This window comes from Notolepis coatsorum, assembly GCF_963971535.1.
Source record: "Notolepis coatsorum genome assembly, chromosome: 9".
Classification (NCBI taxonomy): domain Eukaryota; kingdom Metazoa; phylum Chordata; class Actinopteri; order Aulopiformes; family Paralepididae; genus Notolepis; species Notolepis coatsorum.
Genome location: NC_140173.1, coordinates 143,103,482 through 143,128,535, shown reverse-complemented (window position 1 = coordinate 143,128,535; position 25,054 = coordinate 143,103,482). Strand labels below are relative to the sequence as shown.

The following is a 25,054-nucleotide window of genomic DNA, read 5'->3' as shown; positions in this document are numbered from 1 at the left end:
TCACGCGATTGGGCGCACATGTCACATGACCAGAAACGTCAGTGGCCAATCAGATCGCAGCAGTGGCCAATCAGATTCGCAAAACGCGAACGCGGAAGCATGAACCGGTTAGGCTTCGAATAGACGAGTACAGGACGGTACATGTGATAGTAGAAGACATGATACAGGTCATAGAATTATAGTACAGTAGTGTAGAAGTAAAAATTAAAAAGGCAGTGTAAACAATATAACAATATAATTGACTCTGAGCATGCGCATATAGGCAAGTAGGCAGTGTAAATAGGTCAAGGTGCAAGATGAGGGTATGTATGCCCTCTCAGTTATATTTGCCTTACAATAAATATAGTTACAATATAGGCCTACTGTATATATAATTTAATAATCAAATATAAAAAAAAAATGCTAAAATGCTAAATATATGATCTGATGAAGTAAGTATACAGTATACACATAAGGTGCAGTATGCATAAGGTATGTATGCCATGATATACTTCATGATACGGTACATCGTGAAACCCTCAGAGGAGGAGAAAAACAACATCAAATCAAAGTTGAGATGTTCAAACATTAACATAATTCTGCTTAAAACCGTAACCACCAATGTCATCGACATGATTACTAAATCTCAGCAATGAAAAACCAGATTACTTTCAGTGCTTTTGAATTAATTTGCAGTTGAAATTGAATTAGAAAAAATTCCATAAATGACGACAAGGTTACTCAAGACAAGACCTTGTTGTGAGCAGTTTCATTTAGGAACTTATCATTTCTATCAAAGTACACCTGCCATAATAATGTAGAAAATAGTTCTCAATGTTTATTTATTCATTTATTTTTTTACAATAACTTTAACTCATTTGGAGTACATGCATGTTCTACACATCATCTGCAAATACATGGCCGGTAACTCTAAGAAGCACAAATACACAGAACACACGAACATAATCTGAACACCTGTTTAGTCTTTTCAAATTACGTTCTGTGTGTTCTGTGCATTTGTTCTGTGCATCGGAGTTATGGACTCATAAGACTTGTTGGCAGTAGGCGTGAGACACTCATCATTGTTGGTTTGAAGGTGAAAACATGGTTAAAAAAGTACAATTTAAATTATTAAAATGATAAAAATGATGGCGGTACCTCCGTTCCTGGTGCGCCAATCAGCCCTGGGCCTCCTCTAATGCCTGGTACTCCCTTTAATATGAAAGAGAGGAGAGATGAAGAGACATACAGTACACTACAGGCACTAAAAAAAGTACTCAACCCTCAACTGTGCGCACATAAATCGATAGTTAAATATTATCATGTATCGTATTGTATTGGGATCATATTGTAATGGAATTATTATATTACAATATCATTGATCCATTTTAACATTTTATTCTAATGTTAAAGGAACATGCCAGCCTTTTGGGAAATGCGCTTATCTTCTTCTCCAGAGTCAGAGGAGAAGATAGATAGTAATCTCCTCTCTGTGCATTCAGTAGAAAGCTAAACAGCTGCAAGCTAGCCTAGCTTAGCACAAATTAATGGAAGTGGATACGGACCACTAGCCTAGCTTAAAACTCCGGGAGAGGTGTTTTTGGCCAACAGCTATAGGGTACAGTAGCTGGTCCGTATCCGCTTCCATTAATTTGTGCTAAACTAGGCTAGCTTAAGATAAAGAGCATTTCCCATAATGTTGGCATGTTCTTTTAACACTCTGGGAACAGGGTGGGCGACGTAAGAGCCGATTGGCCGCAGTGTAAATATGGTCAAATGTGCAGAATTCGGTCAAATGAATAGTAGCCACAACCTTCTCTCTAAAGGAGATCTTCAATATTTGATGGGAGGTTATTTGAAAATAACTGGCTCATATATCACACTATTTTAAATAAAGACATGTTTTGTTTATTTGACAATAAATTAATAAGGCAAATTACTTCACAGCTTAAAAATTATCAATGTTATCATCATTATTATGCAGTTCGATGTGAGGAAGAGCAACCGGATTGTTTATGTTCTGATTTGGATATGTGAACAGATATAGTGATTTATATCAATATCCTGAAAAGATTCCAGATGATTATCGTGAAATAAATTTCTTTCATATCACCCGGCCCTAGTGGTCTACGCTTCAGAATGATGAATTAAAGGGATTTTCATCCATTCAAATAATTTTAACTTTTTTTTAAGATATTGGAGTCCCAAAAAGTACGTCTCGTAAAGAAAAGAAAACCACAGCTGGCACCTTCCATCTTGTGCAAAAAAATTGCAAATATTCACAGGGCTAAATACTTTCTTGAGAGACTGTATTTGAACATTTCATGCCATGATCTCACATCAAAAGAGTATACGACCTTCAGAGGATACCCCAACATTTGGGCAAAAGTTCATCCGCATCAATGCTCCATTGTACGCAATTACTGGGAACATAAGGAGACCTTCACAGAGAGGAAGCGAAATGATTCTCTGTTACCACAGACATTAATATATTCACCGAAACAAAGACCCATGGTTGGACAGAGAGCCAATGTAACATCTGTCCTATCTTCAGTGGGAAGATGACATTTACTGATGCCTTGGATTTGTGCTGGAATAAAAATCTCCCGGTTTGCACAATTGTGAAAGACTCTCTCTCTCTCTCTCTTTATCTCACACGCTCTCTCTCTCTCTCTCTCTCTCTTTATCTCACACGCTCTCTCTCTCTCTCTCTCTCTCTCTCTCTCTCTCTCTCTCTCTCTCTCTCTCTCTCTCTCTCTCTCTCTCTCTCTCACACGCTCTCTCTCTCTCTCACACGCTCTCTCTCTCTCTCTCTCTCTCTCTCTCTCTCTCTCTCTCTCTCTCTCTCTCTCTCTCTCTCTCTCTCTCTCTCTCTCTCTCCCATTACATTTAAACAAAATGATTGTAGCAATTGACATGGCAGAGATAATGGAGAAAAATAAACATAGACCACTTGGCTTACAGTCTAGAAACCCACAGATGAATAAGTAATACCACAAAACAAATCAGTTTATTTTTATGAGTGTGTATACTGTATCTGTTTAGATGTAGGGACTGGTTTAATTGGTGTATTATGTACAATTTACTGTCCATTTTGGTAAGAATAGGAGGACTGAGTAACCTTCACATGTCCTGTGTCTGTACTCATTTACTGGTGTGTAAGTCCATTACTAGGTGGCTGATTGGTTCGCTATACAGTACATTTCGCAGAGTACATTTTACTCAAACTGAGTCCATTTGAGCCCAAGTGAGTAAAATATTACTCAGTTTGAGTAAAATGTACTCAGCGAAATTTACCTTGAGAAAGGTCTGTTGACCTAAAATAAATCACTAATCTATGTGTGTTATCCATCGAGGATTTTAAATCAATTGCGCAAGATGTGAAGACATACTTGTGTGGGAGTATCTGTGAGTTGTCATTACAAAATGGGAATGGTATTATTTGCTGCACTTGACCGAGAAGTGCATAGAAATCCTCCGGCTGGTTATGGTGTTAAAACAACAGCAACAGGCTGGTGGGTGGTGGTGGGCTGACGACCAGTGTTGTTGGGGTAATGCGTTACTGTACACATATTAGCCTATTTTTTCTTTTTTGTATCCACTTTTTCTCCTTATTTTACAATTTTTCTCCCATCCCAATTTCGTGTATCCAATTCTCCCCTCCCTTGTCTTTTTTTTTTTTTTTTTTTTTTTTTAATCTTTTTCCCCCTTCATTTTTCCTCCGATTTTTCTTCCATCCCAATGTTAGTCGTTATGCCAATTCCCAATCCCCTTCCTGGTCGCTGCGCACTTACCCCCCACAGTCAGATCATCTGGGAGAGTGGAGGCTACCACATGCTTCCTCCGACACACGTCCAGCCAATCAACCGCTTCTTTTCACCTGGCAGCGCGGATCCTCCCTGAGAGGGCGTAGCGTGTGGAAGGATCACACTATCCCACTCAGGTCCTATCCGCGCTTAGCAGGCGCCCCGACCGAACTGTAGGAGTCGCTGTTTACAACGACCCGGACCCACCCCGCCAGCTTTCCCACCCTCTAATACAGCCAATTGTATTAGTGTGAACGGCCAGCCAAGCTGGTGACAACCCCGGAGCTGTGAGCTGGATTCGAACAGGCGAATCCAGCTCACAGCTCCGGGGTTGGAGACGAACGCAATCTCCGCTACGCCACCTAACCGCCCGTCCCCTCCCCTGTCTTGAACGTTGCTCGACTATGCCCCCCACTGGTCTTTCTTAGCTTTCCTTATACCTCTAAAGACTTTCAATTTGTTCATTCTGTACAAGAATGTAAATAAACCATCCTTATCTGATACAACCTGGGCCCTGTTCCTCATACCTGGCTAACTGAGTTAGCCGGATAATTTTCAGGATAACTTGACATAAGTCAGACTTTTTGGTTCCCCGTAGCACGTTTGTCTAAATCACTATGGCAACAGATCAAAAAGTTTGAACCTGCTCCAGCGCAGGGTTTAGTTCAGTTAGCTGGATAAACTGGCCACGCCCTCGCAAAAAAATGCCAGCTCCCTTCCTCACAGATCCCATTATACCATTCTGAATTATGTTTTTGTGCTTTGTTTTTCTAGAGGGGGCTTTTGAAATGTAAAATAATAGACCTAAAATGCTGATAATAAATCCTATTCAGCCTATGGATTTACTTTCTCCTAAATAATGCACGTCATAGCTATACGGCGCTCGCGAGTCGCGACACACACTATGTGGTAATTTTAATAATGGAGCATTGCAAATGTGAATCCCGCAGGGATATTTTTAATGAATGAATCGGGCGTTTGGCTCTGATTCGTTTCATATTCTCCGCTGTGGATGTATTTGCTTAACGGAGCGCCCGGATTGTGTTTCATTCAAGCATAAATCGAAGCATCTTTATGCGTGGAAACTTTTGTTTTTATATAGTACATGATACCTAAGCGCATACAGTACAGATATCCTCATAAGTATCTATTAATTCGTATCAATTAGATACTCTTTGGGCTTGTTTTTATCTACTTATTCTGAAAGAGTTGAACAAATTATTTTCGCTAGCAAGATCTCATTCGATTATTCATTCCATTAAGCTTACTGCCAGCAGGCACATTTAACACTAGCACAGCCGACAAGGCATTTTCAATAAATGTATCCTCGTCACTCGGTCGAGCTCCAGCTCTGTCACTCAATGACTTTTCCTAAAAGTACCCGTTTTATCTGGCACGGTTTCTGAAATTTCAAAATGACTTCAGCAAAATGTAATTAGAACGTTATTCCACATATTATTATAATTTTTTAGATAACATTTTTGATCACTTGAGATCAAATATCTCTTTTTCGAGCAAATTATAATATTTGTATTTATTATAATTATTTTATTATTTTGAAAAGAAAATTGTCACTCAAACCTGTGGTAAACCTCATTTTTACGTTTTATATTAACCCTTTCACACACGACAGAAGGTTAACCATTTACTATCACACAACCGACGGTGATGCATCGCCGTCGGTTGTGTGATAGTAAAGGGCTAACCTTCTGTATTGTCACAGTGAAAGGGTTAACCGGCTGTCGTGTGGCAGTGAAAGGGTTAAGAGGTAATTATATAGTTTACACTGTTTATTTATCATCTGACCCGTTCCGGTGGGAATCAGTGACATTTTTTCCATGCCTGTTCTAGTGTTAAAGAAATATAATCTGATTGATTGGGTTAATGAGAGACTTAAAATTAGCCTATAGATATGCATTTAACTTGTCTGTGAGGCTATTGAGCCGTACTGTATTGCACCCATTCTGCAATCTGTTAATAAAGTTTTCAATCAATCAATCAATCAATCAATCAATCAATGCCGTTAGAAAATCAGGATTTCTGCGATCGACACCTGCTGTCTTTTCAGGTGAGGCGGCCGCGCGCAGTTATCCTGAGTATCAAGTCTGGTTCGAATTACCGAGACTGAATCAGCGTTCGAGGAACAGGGAAAGCCCGGATTCAAACATTGGGTTAATTGAATCTGGCTAATGGGACTTTTGATCGACTTAGTTGAACCAGGTACGGGGAATAGGGCCCTGGACTTTCAACATATGTCATTTCCAATGCAACAGGGAGAAGAGATAGTGGTTTTTAGCCAGTCGGAGTATATGGGCGTGAGAACTCCACAGAACAATTGCCTCAACAATACCAAACAAATACACAACGCAGAGATGGCCCGGAGAGTAGATGGAGGCTGATCGATGAAAGGCTGAAAACACGATTATCTAACACATCACATTGCAGCTACTGATCTAACAAATAGGTTGTGAATCGTGTTAGATATGTTATCGGTCCCTCTGTACTATTATGGATTAGAATAAATATGTCATCGTGTCTACTTCATCAGGGAATGGGACGAAAATAGCCCAAGGCTACCATTTATTTGAATCCTCTTGCCTGGCTCCAGCTAGCTGAGAGAGGAGAGGAGAGGAGAGGAGAGGAGAGGAGAGGAGAGGAGAGGAGAGGAGAGGAGAGGAGAGGAGAGGAGAGGAGAGGAGAGGAGAGGAGAGGAGAGGAGAGGAGGAGAGAGGAGAGGAGAGGAGAGGAGGAGAGAGAAGAGGAGAGGAGGAGAGAGGAGAGGAGAGAGGAGAGGAGAGGAGGAGAGAGGAGAGGAGAGGAGAGGAGAGACACTGCAGATGTTTGAAGTGTGCTGACTGAGAGAGGAGAGGAGAGACACTGCAGATGTTTGAAGTGTGCTGACTGAGAGAGGAGAGGAGAGGAGAGACACTGCAGATGTTTGAAGTGTGCTGACTGAGAGAGGAGAGGAGAGACACTGCAGATGTTTGAAGTGTGCTGACTGAGAGAGGAGAGGAGAGACACTGCAGATGTTTGAAGTGTGCTGACTGAGAGAGGAGAGGAGAGACACTGCAGATGTTTGAAGTGTGCTGACTGAGAGAGGAGAGACACCACTGACTGCAGAGTATCGCATTCCCTTCCCTGAAGAGCAACAGGCCTCCACCTCTTGGCTCACGGAACCAGAGTAGTGTAACTATGTTACTGGTAAGAGAGGTAAATGTTTAATCCATTACTTTTTTGTTTCGTAATAATGACCACTTTAATACGGTTCACACACCGTTGTATCAAATCAGCGAAGAGAGGACCATTTCAACGTCAAGGAGTGAGTTTACTTAAACCAAGGGCCCTATGTATATTATGCTGCATCAACCCCAGTATACTTACACCAAGGGCCCTACGTTATGCAGCATCAACCCCAGTATTTCAAGTTTCTTTAATAGTTGTCATACAGAAGTACAGAATACTTTTATACAAAATGCTTCTTACTGTTACGCTCCAGAGACTGTGCTAGACAAGATAAGTATGAAATAAAATAGTATAGCATGTAAAAATAGAAGTAAAAATAGAAGTCACAGTGTTCAGTATAGACATATGTTCGATGCAGAATAGAAGTAACTGAGTTACCATACAATATACAATATACTATGCAATGTACTAATAATACAATACTATATAGTGCAAAGCAGAAATGGGATGAGGTACAATTTAGGTACAATTTACAGTAAGGTGTACGGGTTGTAGTGCAAATCCTTTACCAATAAATATAAAGTGTGTTTAGGTGTTTACTTACACCAAGGGCCCTACGTTATGCAGCATCAACCCCATTATCCTCGTCCCACCACAGTGACCCAACTGGAGAGCTGGGTCAAACTATATCATCTGGGTCAAAGGCTGGCTACTGGCAGGCACGTGGCGTTTGGCACGGCTGGACCTACAAACCCAGCTCCGTGTGACTGACCAACCGACATTTCACATCTCGTCCTCAACCCCACTGCTGGAGAGGGGGTCCGGCTGAAGTGGAAGAGCATGAGGCTTTCAGCTCCGGATTTGAATTTATACCAAAAAAGGGCTTTTATCACACGGCGTCTGTCAACCGCGTTACACACCGAGTACACCGGCGGCCAAAAACCACAACCCACTCACACGACCGCCCTCTGCGAATTTACTGCCCCTCCGAGGGGGATTCTGTTTCGCTCCACCGTGACGGAACCTATGTGATGCAGCAGAACCCTGGTGGAAACTGTGAGCGTCAGGGCAGACGGCACACCTGCATAATGCTGGATAGATGGATGTAAACAGGTCGCCGCTTGATGACATCCTTCATCAATTAATTATGTGAAGTGTCACGTTGGCCATGACGTTTTTTTGCCTTTGAGAACCAATGGTTCTCGAGCCGTAACGGCACATGGGGCAGGAGCCTATCTCCTGTTTCCGTAGCGTGAGGCAGCTTGATGTACAAGTACACCCCTTGGACATGACGCTAGTATGTCGCAAGGACTTCCCCCCCAAACCAACCCTTGATGCTGAGTGTCAAGCAGGGAGGCATTTTTAAATAGTCTTTGGTATGACTCGGCCGGGGCTTGAACTCCCAGCCTCCCGAACTCAGGGCGGACACTCTACCCACGAGGCCACTGAGCCGGTTGCCCATAGGCCTCATTTATTACCCACCAACGTCACTCTAGACAACTAGAGAACTAGATGATGAACCATTCGGACATCTTTGATCCCGTTTTAAACCGGATTGCAATACAGTATATAATTGCCGACTGCAATAGAGCGTATGATTGCTTAATAATGGACCAGTATAGCTGCACAGCGGTGGCCTGAAGGTTAGAGAAGCTGGGCTTGTTGACCAGAAGGTCGCCGGTTCAAACCCCCCTGAACCGGCAGCAAAGGTTCTGGGCAGAGGAGTGAATGACACTGTCCCTCAATACCAACCGCTGATGTGCCTTTGTGCAAGGCACTTAACCCCCCCCCCAACTGCTCCAGTGGAGCTGCTCAGTGACCAACAGTGTCAGACTGTGGTTGTACTGGGCAGCTCCCAGGTGTGAATGTGAAGCAGGGTGTTGCTGAAAAAGAGCATCCCTGCTCAGAAAACCTTCCCTGTGTAAATAAAGGTACAAATAAATGAATAAATAGGTAAGATGTTCACCGTGGAGGTAAATTGGCAGACCAAAGGCAATTTACTTCTGTGAAGTGCATTGTGAAATAACAGTCTAGTAGTTTGAAACCAATACAATCCTACTTTCAAACCAATCAGAACTAAAAATTAGCAAATTAATAGTAATGGTCCCTTGTAGCGCAATGGGTAGAGCGTGCCGCTAACACTTCCAGGCGTTGGGGTTCAATTCCCTCTGAGACGACCCATATTTTATATTCAAAGGGGCACTTCGAAAAACAAGGCAGATTTATTTTGCACATAATCTCACTCATATGCCAAGGTTCTGAACTGTTTTTGCGCACATTCATTTAGTTTGACAGTTATTGATATTTTTCACAGTTATTGTTATTGAGTTAATGCGTTTTAATATCTCCACCTGTGATGTCATCAGAGGACTCTAAAAATCCTTGTGTTGTGTTAATTACAGCTCCATGGAACGATGCAGATGAAAGGATAGCAATCCCCATTGCAATCCTCATCTCCTCATCCTGGGTTTCTTCATTGAGCACTTATTTTATATAATAAAGTATCTTTGTTATAAATAGAGGTAAAATGGCAGATTCTTCAATAGTGAAACTACCCTTTAACTAGCCCCTGTAATCGTTTAGTTAGTGGGGATCTAGAGACTTGTGCACTGCTGCCAACACTCAACGCTCTACCCCTGGCCTGTTAATTGGTGTCATCTGGAATCCTTAGAAAGGCCGGTCAGGGTAGGGGTCCCATCGGTGCCACTCAATGATGTCATGTACTTTTTTTCTACCATGAAACTCTGGTATTGCAGATGAATTTTTGATTTTCCTATGTTGGCTTATGTTCTTTTCGGGAAAGTTTTTTGTTGATTGTTGATTGTTGATTTTTTGTTTGTTTGTTTGTTTGTTTTATCTTGTAAACTTTAACTTTTTTTGTTCTTTTCTGGATAGTTTTTTGTTGATTTTTGATTGTTGATTTATTTTTTTGTTTGTTATATTTTGAAAACTTTAACTTTTTTGAATTTAGTTTTTTGAATTAGGGGTAGGTTGCTCTATAAGCCTTTGGCTTCAAACCTATCCTTTTTTCGTTTGTTTATTTGTGAAAATGTTCGAAAAATTATTTTGTTTGTTTATTTATTTGTAAACATTCGAAATAAAATAATTCATTCATTCATTCATGTATTCTTCTAATGATTGGAAGGCGGCTCTAATCACACACCACATTAAGCACTAGATCAAAGTCTCTCTCAAGAGAAGTCTGCTCACTCCACCGCCATCACGATAACGGCGACTAACGTGACTAACACGAGACCCGACCCCTGTTACACATGTTCCACTTCCACGCAGTGTTTTTTTGTTACCTTAGTTACCATGGAAACAACCACTCACTGTGAGATTCCCAGCCTTTTTGGCAGAGATAGTTTATTTTCATCTTTAAAACTCACATTTCACCTCAAAATGCAGTAGATTATGATTTTACTCAACATAAAATGTCACCACGTTTAATTATTTTCTCATTGTTTTGTAGTAAGTGTTGCTTTGTTGTCGCCGCCGTCTTTAGTGTCACAGATTTGTCCATTAAAAACTCCTGGAGTGTTCCGTCTCCTCATTATGTGTCCCTGGCAAGACGTTGCCCTCACTGTACCAATGCCATGTCAAAGGGACACATGGATCCCTGTGGTGTTAAGTAGCCTCATGGTGCTTGTATGGGGGACTGCCCATCGGTCCAAACAGCCTTTGTTTTTTCAATCAAAAGCAAAGAAAAACACACTCTGTCTCTCTGTCCCTTAGTGTTCTTTCTCATCTCTCTCTCTTGCTCTCTCTCTCCCTTTTTCTCTCTCTCTCTCGCTCTTCTTCATGTCCCCCTGTTAGTTTAAAGGTACTGTCTTGTATTTAGGTTCTCCGTTTAGTGTTAGTGTTTGTAGTCTGCTTGTTTTGTCCCATGAGTGTCTGGTGTTGATTGTGTTGCCGTCCATAGTTGTAGTTCCTTGTGGTGTTTCTTGTAGTTCGTTGTCAGTTGGTTTCCCCTCCAGTTGTAATCATCCCAGGTGTTTCTCGTTTGTCATTTGTTCCTGTGTATTTGAGTTTCTTGTTTTGGGATCTCTGTGTCAGTCCATTGTTCGATGATGCATGTGAGTGTTCCCAGTGTTTCATGTTCTTGTTATTAATGTTTAGTGGTAGCTATTTTGTTTCCCCTTTTCCCCCCCGTCCAGTTATTACTGAGAGGTTTTGTTTTTGTTGTCGTTTTTTATGTACCCTCCTTGTTTTGTATCTCGTGTTTATTAAACACCCTTGGACTCGCTGCCCGCCTCGTCTTGTCTGCTCATGGGCGCTGTTGCGCCGCCTCTCTTGTGACAGGCCCTGTCCATGGTGCTGAATATGCAGGGATTTCACTTCAAAGACTTTCGTGATCTGTAAATACGTCACTATCTGTTTTGATTGGTTTGTATGGCACTTACTGTAGTATGTAAAATACATCTCATTAAGATCAAGCAGTTCCCTCCTGTCATTCAAACAGCAGCTTATAGTTTCATGATGGCAATAGCTGTGCATCCTCTCTAGGTTCAAATGAGCCTACAGTGTCTGAAAGAGTGGATATAAAAGCAGCGTTTATTGCTGCCAAACTAATTGGGGAGAGAAGAACAAAGACCTGTTTTGTCAAACCCGTTTCAGCACCACGGACAGCGGCGTAGCCAAACCAGTTTCAGCACCACGGACAGCAGCGTATCACTCCACTCCAGAGGCTGCTGTCCACACTGCATTATTGTTTCATTGACAGATTCTGATCATTTTTCTTCAGATCTAGTTCATCACAGGTCTTTTTGGCTCTTGTAACGGTTGTTTAACAGATTTATTTGTGTTTTTAAGAGGCGGTGTTGTTTAAATAAAATTCTTACCACTGCTGTGCCACACCTCGCTTCCTGACTTCTCTCCGCCATCTGTTAACTACCTTCTATATTGTGTTTTGTAAATTTTTATTGAATAATTTTTTATTTAATTGTATCTATTTTTAAAGCCTTGAAATGTTTTGCCAATGGGGCACGATAAAAAGCAAACATTTCGTACACGGTATCTTCATGTCAAATCCACTAAGATATTAAGGGCAAAATGACTCAATGGGCTGCTGGCTTCCTTCGCTTAACAGGCTTCCTTTCTAACTAGTCAGAACAATGGGACGTCAACACAATGGGCTTTTGTTTTCAGGATAACAGGCTGTCAGACTAATGGGCTTTTGTTTTCAGGATAACAGGCTGTCAGACTCATAGATATATAGAACACTAGATAGCTTGCCCGCGCTGCCAGCCAATGGAGAGCGACGTCACTGAACCGCCGCCATCTTGTGAGGGTCAGCCTTGAGTGAGAGTGAGTGAGCTGCACAGACAAAAATACTCATAACTCGCTGAAATATTGACGGATTTACAAACGGTTTGGTTTATTACAAGCATTATTAACGTGGCTATGATTCAAGCGGTTTGTAAAAAAAAATACATCTTTAAATTAATTTTTTTATAAGTATGCAGTATCATAACTACATCTTTGATGTTTATAGCAAACCAACCCGTTTGTAAATCCGTCAATATTTCAGCGAGTTATGAGTATTTTTGTCTGTGCAGCTCACTCACTCTCACTCAAGGCTGACCCTCACAAGATGGCGGCGGTTCAGTGACGCTGGTGACTCCGCCTTAAGCTATCTAGTGTTCTATAGATATCTATGGTCAGACTAATGGGCTTTTGGTCCAGTGGGAAATTTTTTCTGAATAATGGGCTGTTGGACCTGTGGCGTGGCGTTATATGAATGTGCTGTGGTGCTGGTGGTGGTGGTGGTGGTGGTTATGCTTGTATAGTTAACTATGTAGTACCTGTACTCACAGGCTTACCATCAGCACCAAAAGATCCAGGCTGACCAGGGTCACCGGTGGTTCCTTGTCCTCCCTGGAGGGAACATAGAGAAGTATGTTAATGACGGAAAAGTAATAACAATTATGAATCATGCCACTGAAAGAGAACCTTTTTTGGTTTAATTAGTTTGCCGTTGGCAATATTGGCAAAGACTCCAGATCCAAAGCACCATGAAATGATTCATCATAATAAAAAACAAAACAATGTCCCTGGCTAGACGCAACCTGTAGATTCAACTGTAGAGTGTCGACTTAATTAGTGTCGAATAAATCCATAAGCCGCATCGAGCAAGCTTTATCTTACTAACTACAATCTGCTCTGGAATTTCAAGCAATACGTCTGCTTGGAAAAGGAACATCTGCAAACCAGTTGCGCTCGCAGCCTTTTACCAAACGCAGTAAAAGCCTTTGCTCTGACGTTATAAACACAAACATGCCGCAACCATGTAAGGTTCTGTCCCATAAAGACTTTTTTTTGCTATGGTAATATCTCTCAAAGGTACTTTGTAAAGACTTTTGTTGCTAAGGTAATATCTCTCAGAGGTACTTTGTAAAGACTTTTTGTTGCTAAGGTAATATCTGTCCAAGGTACTTTGTAAAGGCTTTTGTTGCTAAGGTAATATCTCTCCCAGGTACTTTGTACAGGCTTTTGTTGCTAAGGTAATATCTCTCCCAGGTATTGTAAAGGCTTTTGTTGCTAAGGTAATATCTCTCCCAGGTATTGTAAAGGCTTTTGTTGCTAATGTAATATCTCTCCTAGGTACTTTGTACAGGCTTTTGTTGCTAAGGTAATATCTCTCCCAGGTATTGTAAAGGCTTTTGTTGCTAATGTAATATCTCTCCTAGGTACTTTGTACAGGCTTTTGTTGCTAATGTAATATATCTCACATGTACTTTGTACAGGCTTTTGTTGCTAAGGTAATATCTCTCCAAGGTACTTTGTAAAGGCTTTTGTTGCTAAGGTAATATCTCTCCCAGGTACTTTGTAAAGGCTTTTGTTGCTAAGGTAATATCTCTCCCAGGTACTTTGTAAATGATTTAGTTGCTAAGGTAATATCTCTCCCAGGTACTTTTTAAAGGCTTTTGTTGCTAAGGTAATATCTCTCCCAGGTACTTTTTAAAGGCTTTTGTTGCTAAGGTAATATCTCTCCCAGGTACTTTGTAAAGACATTTTGTTGCTAAGGTAATATCTCTCCCAGGTACTTTGTAAAGACATTTTGTTGCTAAGGTAATATCTCTCCCAGGTACTTTGTAAAGGCTTTTTATTGCTAAGGTAATATATCTCCCAGGTAGGCTACTTTGTAAAGGCTTTTGTTGCTAAGGTGATTATCTCCCAGGTACTTTGTAAAGGCCTTTATGGCGGAGCGCGGTTACCATTATTCGGTCAATACCGAGGGCCAAACAGCTTGCTTGCCTTCCAACTGTCTGAATTAAAGCCATGTTTCAGCCCCTTAGGAGGAGTCAAGGCTGAGTCGAAGGTGGCTTTTCCACCACCGCAGAAACGTGACAAACCGCCGGCCTACTCATTCCGGGAAAGCCCTGCCTTGCTCCAGGCACATGTTACTGTATTGTTAATGGTAAATGGAACGCATTTATATAGCGCTTTTATCCAACAATATTTACAACTTCACACGCCGACGTCTGCTCATCAGGAGCAGTTAGAGGTCATGTGTCTTGCTCAAGGACACTTCGACAGACTGCTGGGAGGAGCTGGGAGGAGCTGGAATTGAACCGGGAACCAGACGACCGCTATACAGCCCTCCACAGCCTGGCCCCCCCCTACCTGACTGATCTCCTTCTCCCCTACCGCCCAACCCGTTCCCTCCGGTCCTCCTCCACTGCCTCCCTCACTGTCCCGACATCCAAGCTTAAAAACTTCGGAGATCGGGCCTTCTCTCGCACTGCACCCCGACTCTGGAACTCCCTCCCCCAGTCCATCAGAGACTCCCCTACACTCTCCACCTTCAAAGCTCGCCTCAAAACCCACCTGTTCTCCCTTGCCTTCAACCCCCCCCACCCCTAAACCCCCCCCTCCCCTCCAACCTGATCGATATGTCTCTAGTCTTTTTTTTTGTGCCATCAGGCTGTCTCCCCCGTTCCCCCCCATGGTCTCATGTTCCTTTGTTTTTGTTTCTTTGTTGTTTTGTTTTGTTTCTTTGCTTTCGCCTCTTTGTTTGTACCCCTGCTCCCGACTACTGTCAGCGACTTCGGGTTATTGAGAAGCGCTATATAAATTAAATGAATTATTATTATTATTATTAGTGACAGGGTTACTCCGGTACACTAAGAAACCCCCATCTCCAGGGACACCACAGAGTGCTAGTGGTGGAGAGTCGACCCCAAGATAATTGATTCATACATTGTTAAGATCGGGGGGTTGACTCCTTGAATAGTGACTCTGAGAGAATGTGTCTGGGGGGGGGGCTGTTTGTGTTGCCTCAGAGCCTGAGGTGTGGCCAACAGTAGGAAGAAACCCCTCCCATATACCCAATTCAACCACACATCAACCAGAAGAAAGAAATGTAAACAAAGCGCAGCAATGAGAGAGGTTCCCTTGCCTATAAGTCACTGTTTGACGGCATTACAGGTTCTACCTTTAAAGGAGAAGACTGCACATTGGATTACAGCTCCCAATGCTTTACTGACTAAAAAAACCAAAAGGCCTTGTTAGGTCAAAACATTGCTTCTTAGTGTGTAAAGTATTGGGAGCCAGTGTGCGGATAATTATGTTGATTCAGTAGAATTTCTGTTTCAGTTTGTTTGCACCATGTCCCATTACCCCCATTTAATATCGCCATATCCCAGGTATCTTATTAAAGCTTCTCATGAACTAAATAAATAAATAAAGTTATTGTAAGCAGGATACAAAGCGGGGGGGGGGAAAAATACTCATATTAATGGGACGTTGGTGTGCGTGTAAATGTGGTCATTGTAACACAACCCCCAGGTCTCCCGCATGGGAAGACAAAGAATCGACTGGTCAGCCAGAGTGAAACACACCCTGGCCAACAGAGATATTACACTTCAGGAAATGCCAGGGGGGGTTCTTGTGTCTGCAAAGCACCGTACAAAAAAAAGAATTGTCTGAAACCATATAAATCCATTTTCTAGTATTTCTTTGGACAGCCCATGTATTTTTCAGTTGTGAAGTAAATCTAAATTACTTGGAGTGTAAATGTGATACATCACAAGAAAACGACTCAACCTTGATAGTCTTTAACTACTGTACGCAGGCCCGGACGCCTGAATACTTTCGACAACAAATGTTTGTTTCCGCGTCTCTGATTGGCCACGCGCGTTTCTGGTCATGTGGCATGTGCGCCAATCGTGGGACCGCAAGTTTCTACACTGGTTAAGCTTAGACGCTCTTTCAAAGTTGGTTAAGGTTAGAGTTTGTCTTAGAGCATGGCGATAGAACGCCTGCCCTGATTCTCAAGTTCTTTCGAAGGCCAATCAGAGAAACGCTGAACACAAGTTGGTTGCCTAAAATATTCACGCATCCCGATGGGCCGGAAGTAAAGTGGAGTAAACTCAACACTGTAACTTACCATATTTAGATAGTAAAGTACTCAACCTCTACTGTTCAACACAACACTCTTAACTTAGAGATAATAACGTTTGAAAACATTGTTCCTCTGAAAAGCTAAAACGGTGTATGGTTCTTCGTCTGAGGTACTCCTTTGGGCTCAGCTATGCAGGAAAAACGCTTAATGAATTAACAAGTGTGTACAACACATGTTCTGTCTCCCAGTTAATATTACAATTTACTTCCCAGGGGAGGGAAGAGTTGACATGTGAATGTGCCGGCAGGGCTCTGGGCTTCAATAACCGGTGGTTATGGTTATGGTTATAGGATTAGGGTTACTGCCTCCCCCAGTAACATGTTCCATATTTATAGTTGAAGTATGCACACGTCATTAATAAGCAGGAATTTTAACAACATGTCCAAGAAAATGGAATACTCTGCCATTACATATGCAATATAATAAACAGATGCTAAGTAAGTAAGGCTGTAACGACTGACCTTCATGCCTGGATGTCCGGGGGGTCCGGGAGGACAAGCGCAGGGTTCTGGAGTGGGTTCAATGTCATAGGGACTGTTGGCGCACTGTAACAAACCAAATAAGTACATGAATAAAAGAAAACATCAACAGCCGACACGGTGTGCAGTGCAGCTGTGTTCTAGCCAGGACACCCCGTGGAAGAACTATAGTTGATCAGTGTTATATCTCCAGCTGGCGAGCAACTACTGTCAGGCCTGTGGCACGAGAATGCATTCCATCCTTGTCTTTTAGCAGCCATGTTCAACTTTGTTCTGGCGATGTTCACAGAGGGTTCGCGGCGGGACGGCAACATGTCCTCGGTCGTTGCCAGTGTTCACGGTGGGTTCAAGGACTATCCTTTGGTTGTGAGGTGGGAATCAAGCCGGTTTAGTCATCAATAGCCACGTAACCTCCGCTGCAATCCGTCATATTTATTAGAAGAAATTGCACAATTAATCATCCTTTTTGGGTTTGCGTGATGAATCTCCCATCTGGACCGCGCGCTTACAAGTGCAAGACATTTTATTCAGTCGCTAGATGTCTATTTTTTATTTTTTTTTATCGTAAGCCATTTGTTCATATTATGGGTCTGCAGAGGGATGTCCAAAATATGTATTTCATACAAACTACTTTACACGAACAAAATTCTTGACATATTAGGGCAGTTTACGCGTTGACCCCCTTTTTGCACGTCATCCTTCAAATACAACCCAACGCTCTTCTAAATCTTCAATGTTCCACTTCACTGTGTTGGATAAATTATAACTCGTAAAAAAGGGTACACAATGTGCTTTACTTATTAAAGGGCGCCAAGCGCATTGGGGCTGATGGATATTTTCATAAATTAAGCCAAGGTTGGAATTTGGTGTATGTGTTTTGGTATTTTATCCGTGTACCTTACAGAGGTCTGCGTCCAACGTGGAAATTCAGATTTTTTTTCTTTTACCCCAGGGTTGGAATGGACAGAGGGTGTCTGTACGACGTGGAGGACTTGAGGGTGAATACCGCTCCATTTAACAATCCACACTGTTCCTATGTGTGCTAACATGAACAACTTGTGTCAAAAGCCAGAAACAAGAGAGACCGAAGATTTGAACTTGTATTGTCATGGAAGAGGCATACTCAAGGCCCTGCTCCTCAGAGAAGGAACTCAGAAGACCACCCAGTGGGGATTGTCTGGGGATTTTTCAGAACTAAACTACACCACTTTGCCACTGCTATGCTGTAATTGATTTTTTACAATAATGCTGTAAAAAAAAAATTATAATAATAATAAAAACAGTATTTGTGTTGTATTATGTGTATAGAAACCAGAGTCCATAAGGTTAGTTTCCCATTCATGGTCTACGGAGCAGTTTGGGATTGTACAGGTTTGGATTGTACAGGTTTGGATTGTACAGGTTTGGATTGTACAGGTTTGGATTGTACAGGTTTTCATCATCTACGGAGCAGCTTGTACAGGTTTGCGTCTTAGACTTTCTGGTCTCCGGCTTTCCAAGATATATGGATGATCATTGGTTGGACTTCTGTCCTAAAACTGTGGGATTAATGCCTATGAAATCTTAGACTGAGTGATGTGTTCCCATTTTAAATCATGGTCTGAAGTGCAGTTTATAATATCGTTGCAGTTATAAAAAGAAAGTGTGCTATTTTCTCACAAGTCTCTTTTAAAAGTAGCTTTTCTTTTTGGACAATGCAAAACAAAATGAAAAAAAAAAGCACTGCCTTACCTCATGCGTTGAACATGAAACTATTGGTTACTTTGAAAGCGAGCAAAGCCGTCAGATAAAATACATACATACCACTTCCCCCTGAAAACAAAAGGTGCGAGATTATGTTATAAAAGCAACCTATATGAGCACATGGCAACAAGCTATAACACACAACTTATCGTCAATAGAGCATAGAAAAAAGCATGCAGAGTGAGAAACAGGATTCACAGAATTGTACTGGATAGAACCGGCCTTTCCCAGTGTATTAGTGGTAATTTCCTTTAACAGCTTCAATGGAATGTTCATGTTGTCATGAAAATGAGTCATTTTAGCCTTGTTGTGGGCAGTGCGTGAGACTCAGGACGTTCAAATGATCATCACAACCACAGGCTTCTGCCTCGAGCTTGTGACCGGAGCACAGCGGTGCCAAAATCTAACCCTAACCCTAAAAACAAACTTTAAAAAATTAAAACACTAAAAAATAAATGTCAATGAAACATTTATGATGCAAGTCTTAAGTCTTAAGATTTGTCTATCCTGAGTTCATTGAGCAGATTGCTCCAGTGCCCTGGGGCCTAAATGCACAGTCACCTGTAGCCCTGTAGGGCCCAGCTACATGGACCCCGTTGTGTTTTTCCGTCTTCCTCTTGTTTTTCATATTTTTTTAACAGTGTTGAAAAAGATTTGTCCGGCAGTGTGGCTACATGAGTAGAGCTCCGGACTCATGATCGGAAGATCACCGGTTCGAGCCCCGGTCAAGGCTGTTGTCGGAAAGTGGTGTTGTTGTCCAGCGGGGGTCACTCTGTCCTCTGGACTAGTCAGTGACAATGCCCCTGTTATGGTGATAGGGACACCGTATAGCTGCGAGGGCCGTCCTTCGGATGAGACGCTAAACCGAGGTCCTGACTGAATCCCGGTCGTTAAAGAACCCAGGACGCCTATTGTAAAGAGTAGGGGGTTTCCCGACGTTCCTGGCCAAATTCCCAATCAGGTCTCTGACATCAAGGCCACCTAATCATCCCTTCCCCTTAATTGGCTGATATCAATCCCTGTCTCCTGAGCCGTCCAGCCATTGTGTAGTAGTGATGTGTGCCAGTGTATGGCAGCCATTGAGCCTGCGTAGCCCAAGGTTGGGTGCTACCAGTGGTGGCGAAGGAGGCAATTTCCACCCTACATTGTGGGGAGCGCTTTGAGTGTCTAGAAAAGCGCTATATAAATGTAATTAATTAATTAATTAATTAATTAACAAGGAGTATCTGTTTGTTGGACAGGGCTGATGATTGGTCCCTCTCTAGTAAATTTGTGTCCATTTTGAAGGACAAAAAAGTTTAGAGGGAATGAACTCTCTTACATTAGGTTCTGATTTAGAAAGAAACCAACAGACAGACAGCAATACATTCCCGTCTGTTTTCTCTCTGTTTTATGATGGATTAATGTTGTCAGGTTTTAGTCTTGAGCCTAGAACATGGAACAGTTAGAAGTGCTCCTCGCAAGGATCTCAGGCTGCGCTCAGGTTCATAAGGGGTTAAAAGTTCAGCAATATACTGTAGCTGCGCTTTAAAATAAATTTTGAAAGAACGTTTCTGGCCACTGGTTTACCATTCGAAGACAGACAACCTAGTTTGCTTTGAAGAATGCTTCTAGCGCCGGGAGGGCCAAATGCAATTATTTCGATTATTTCACAATCGTTGAGCTGTAAAACGTTCTGACACATCCAGTACTTGATACCACATTTTAGTGTGTCATGGCTGTTTGGATTGTCAGGTTTTAGTGGGAGATATAAATGGGTATAGTATGGCAGTGAAACAAAACAGATGCGTACAGAGTAGGAGGCAGAGTGGGAGTACGTACAGCAAAAAAAGCGAATTGGACCAAGAATGTAACCTTGGGGCACCCCACCGTGATATGTCCTGAAGAGGATGACGAGGAGAAAGTTCAGCTGGAGCAGTGGGAGATGAACGGGTCTCGAGCCTGGCGACACCCGCGGCATTCAATTTAAATTGTTTATCAACAGTAACAAAGGCTGAGGTCTAGAAGGATTAAAACTGCGCAATCTCCTGTATCTCTGTACAGTGCTGTATATACCGCATATGTACATTTATATCTTTATTTACTGCATATAAATATATTTACCCATATTTGTCTGAAAATACCTGCATATAACTCCTCTATATACTTACTTGTACACCTGTATACCTATGATAGCATGTACAATAATGCTCTATACCATATATATATATATATATATATATATAAAGGTGGCCATTTGTTACTTAAACAAGTGCTGTCTCTGTGCTATATAAACCTCTAAAACCAGAGTGAAATGTCTCAAAAATATTGTTGTCTAAAAATTATAATATTTGGTTAAAACGACTTTCTCTAAAACAACCTCTTTGAAAGACTTGGTGGGGATAACATCTAAGAGACAGGTGGATCATTATTCCCATCATACCCATAAAGACTAGGGGTGAGGGGAAAAAACCATGCATCATGATATTTTGCGTGTCGATATTATAAGTATCGATATATAAACAAAAACGTTATCTTATTAGATAAAACAGATGACGTATATATTTTTTATATATATATATCAGATGTTGACAAAGGGGACATTCCATTGGGGACATAATTTGCAGTTGAAAAAAAAGGTAATAAATCGCAATATATCGATATTACAATATCGTGACTGTAGTATCATGATAATATTGTATCGTGGGGCCTCCCACCCCTAACATGAGCTTAAAACACGGGTTTAAAACTGTTTGCTCTCAACTTTCCCAGTGAAGAATAAAAAAAAACTCATGATATTTTTTCTGGGTCTCATGCACCAAACCAACAATGCTTTTCCATGACAACATTAAACGTTCCACGGGAACAATATAGAGGCTTATTTGCACGGAATGTTTGTGTCGTTTGTGTCTCTCTTCTAACGTGGCTTCCTGTGCGAAGTGCTGGTCACCACTTAAACCTCTCGTTTCTATGCGGGCGGAGGAGAAGGTGAAACATTGGAAAAGCACAATATTACTGTTCCACTGTGACCGTTTTACAAGATCCAGTAACAAGACACCAACGCATTACATTTTTGTCGAAATATTTCTCATACATCACCAGCGCCGCATAGCAACTGTTGTTTTGCACAAAGGAACCATTTGCTTTGCAAACGGAGAGGGCAAATGGACATTACAAACATTCTGTGAAAAGGCATCTATATCAAAGGTGGACTATAGGCCAAAGAAATTACCATTGGAAAATGATCGACCTGAATAGAAACGACCGTTCTATCGATTCTAATTCTATGAGCGGAGCCCTTGGCATGCGATTGTATCCTTGGCCCCCTCTCTTTGTTTCTCCCCATATTGACATCCAGCAACCATGTACTGCAAACAGTAATCTGGATTATATGTTAGTGGTTAAGGCGACAGCCAAGCCTACGCAGCAGTTGGCCGCTGCTTCACAAACCAAGTTTAATATTGCCAGAAGACAATAAAATAATGCTGTGAGCGATACACTTCGAGTAGAGGAAAAGCCCCTCTACCATATTGCATTAGGTATAGAATCTGTATTATACATGAGAAGAAAGGTATCTATGCTGAATTGACATTCTGAAAACGATATGCTCCGATACAACACACTACTGGGGGAAAAAAACACACAAAGAAAAATGAAAGTCAACTTGATCACAATTCTTTTACACTATTTTGTGTTATATAATGTGTATCGCCGGTACTGATGGTGAAATCTAATCAAAACACAGTGCATTTCAGAAGACAAAATATTGTTATATATCTTTTGTTATATAATGTTATATATTATTTTCACTTGACAATCAGGTTACACAAGCTAACGGCAAAGTGGAAATATCAAACTAGGTTCCTTCCTAGGTAGTGAAGTGAGAGAGAGAGAGAGACGGAGCCAAACGTTAATACTCACAACTCCAGGGATTTCACACGCCGTCTCGCGCGTGTTCTGCTCCGGGTCACAGTAGATGCGAAGCTTCTGAATCTCAAACTGATGATGACAATTAAAGATGGAAAGATGGATCAGAGTTAACCCTTTCACTGCCACACGACAGCCGGTTAACCCTTTCACTGTGACAATACAGAAGGTTAGCCCTGCCTTTACTATCACACAACCGACGGCGATGCTCCATTATTAGCATCATTAGCTCCGCATTAGCTAATGAGCTAATGATGCTAATGATGGAGCATCGCCGTCGGTCGTGTGATAGTAAAGGGCTAACCTTCTGTCGTGTGGCGGTGAAAAGGTTAAGTTAGATACATTTATATAATAAATTGGGGGTAATCTTTCAGCTTTCACACAGTTAACCCTGTCACTACCACACTACAAAGGGGTAACCCTTTCACTACCACACTGCAAAGGGGTAAGCCTTTCACTACCACCCGGCAAAGGGTTAACCCTTTCACTACCACACTGCAAAGGGTTAACACTTTCACTACCACACTACAGATGGTTAACCCTTTCACTACCACACGGCAAAGGGGTAACACTTTCACTACCACACTACAAAGGGGTAACCCTTTCACTACCACACTGCAAAGGGTTAACACTTTCACTACCACACTACAAAGGGGTAACCCTTTCACTACCACACTGAAAAAGGGGTTAACCCTTTCACTACCACACTGCAAAGGGTTAACACTTTCACTACCACACTACAGATGGTTAACCTTTCACTACCATACTACAGATGTTTAACCTTTCACTACCACACTACAGACAGTTAACCCTTTCACTACCACACTACAGAAGGTTAACCTTTCACTACCACTCTACAGAAGGTTAACTTTTCACTACCACTCTACAGAAGGTTAACCTTTTCACTACCACACTACAGACAGTTAACCCTTTCACTACCACATTACAGAAGGTTAACCTTTCACTACCACTCTACAGAAGGTTAACCTTTCACTACCACTCTACAGACGGTTAACCCTTTCACTACCACACTACAGACAGTTAACCCTTTCACTACCACACTACAGAAGGTTAACCTTTCACTACCACACTACAGAAGGTTAACCTTTCACTACCACACTACAGAAGGTTAACCTTTCACTACCACACTACCACAGAATCACAACCACGTGTTCTTGGGGACGCCAAATGGTTGTTCCTGGGGATGCTAAATGGTTGTTCCCGGGGTCCCAGGAAACTAAGACCACCAATGGCGCTCCTCGTCAAAAAAAAATACCACCTGCCAATCAGAGGCTGGGAAATATGTTTTATTATTTCCTTCGAAAAATGCAGTGTAAACCTGCTGGTGCCTCTGGGAGTCTGTGGGAAACCTTCGTTTGAACAGTGATACAGAGCTTTGCTCTATTTCAGTCTCACTCTCTCACTCTCGCTCATTCTCTGAAGTTGCCTACTGTGGCTTTAACACATTATTTACTGGTGTTGAGCCTAAACCATGAAACATAAAACCTGCGGTCAACATAATGTATTTTGACAGGTAGGCTACCTGTATTGTGTTACTGTAAACAACGAAGGAATCTGTCACGGCTATAATGCTAATTTATAAAGTCATACAGACTTTAATCTCCTGCTGTGTTCAGCATAATCCCAAATTTGAATTAGATTAGTTTAGATTTAAATGTATTGCCTGTCATCATACAGCACAAGTACAGTACAATGAAAAGAGGTTTGGCATCCAACCAGAGTGAAAATGTAACAGTAAAGTGCAACAGCAATATACAATGTACAGGTGGTTGAACTGGGTACAAAATATACAAATGAGTACCACTAAGTAATAGTGCTACTCAGATGTATGTATACAGAGTTGTAATATAATACATAAAGATGTGATGACTACTACTGGCCAGCGGTGTAACTAGTAAGAGTAGTGTACAGGTATAGATATAGTAAATTACATAGTAAAGACTATGTGCAGGTAAGTACAGACAGGTGAGGATAGCCTAGGTATATATTATGCGGTGAACCAGTATAGTACTTTCCAGTACAGTACTTTCCCTCTTCTGTTATTATTATTATTATTATATTTTTTTATCATTATTGTTTTAATTCGACCACAGTGAAGCCACAGGCACATTTCACCAATAAAGTTGAAATTCTACTCTACTCTATTCTGTGGGGCCAGTAGTCCTTTTCTGAGACACATACAGTACCTGTACTTGTAACTAAGTAAGTGGGTGTAATTACTTGTCCACCTTAAAGCGTTTGGCAGCAGGCGGCGTTGGCTGCAGGAGAACTTTCCTCTTCACCATAACTTTTTAGAGGTGTAAAAAAAACGTTGCGTTTCGATTGCCGGTAATACAGTAATTGGCTTAAAATGACCGCAAACTATGCAGCGCAGTGGTACCGCGGAGCGGATTATAAACTGAGCATAATCGTGATTGATTGCAGATTCCGTCTTTGTGGCGCAGCCAATGACAACAGAGCCAAACAAAGCAGAACTTAATAGGACCTAGTGGACGGCTATCCGCTCGCCAGCCTTCTCTGATACACTCGCG

The 25,054-nt window shown here is 41.7% G+C and overlaps 1 protein-coding gene across 1 annotated transcript in view; it reads right to left on the bottom strand.

Annotated features, from left to right (window-relative positions):
• The window catches only part of col21a1 (collagen, type XXI, alpha 1), a 104,312-nt gene that overhangs the window by 50,349 nt on the left and 28,909 nt on the right, over positions 1–25,054 (bottom strand). The window contains 4 exon segments of the mRNA XM_084322121.1: positions 1,138–1,191; positions 12,783–12,845; positions 16,836–16,919; positions 22,497–22,574. Coding sequence (XP_084178247.1) covers positions 1,138–1,191; positions 12,783–12,845; positions 16,836–16,919; positions 22,497–22,574 — 279 coding nt within the window.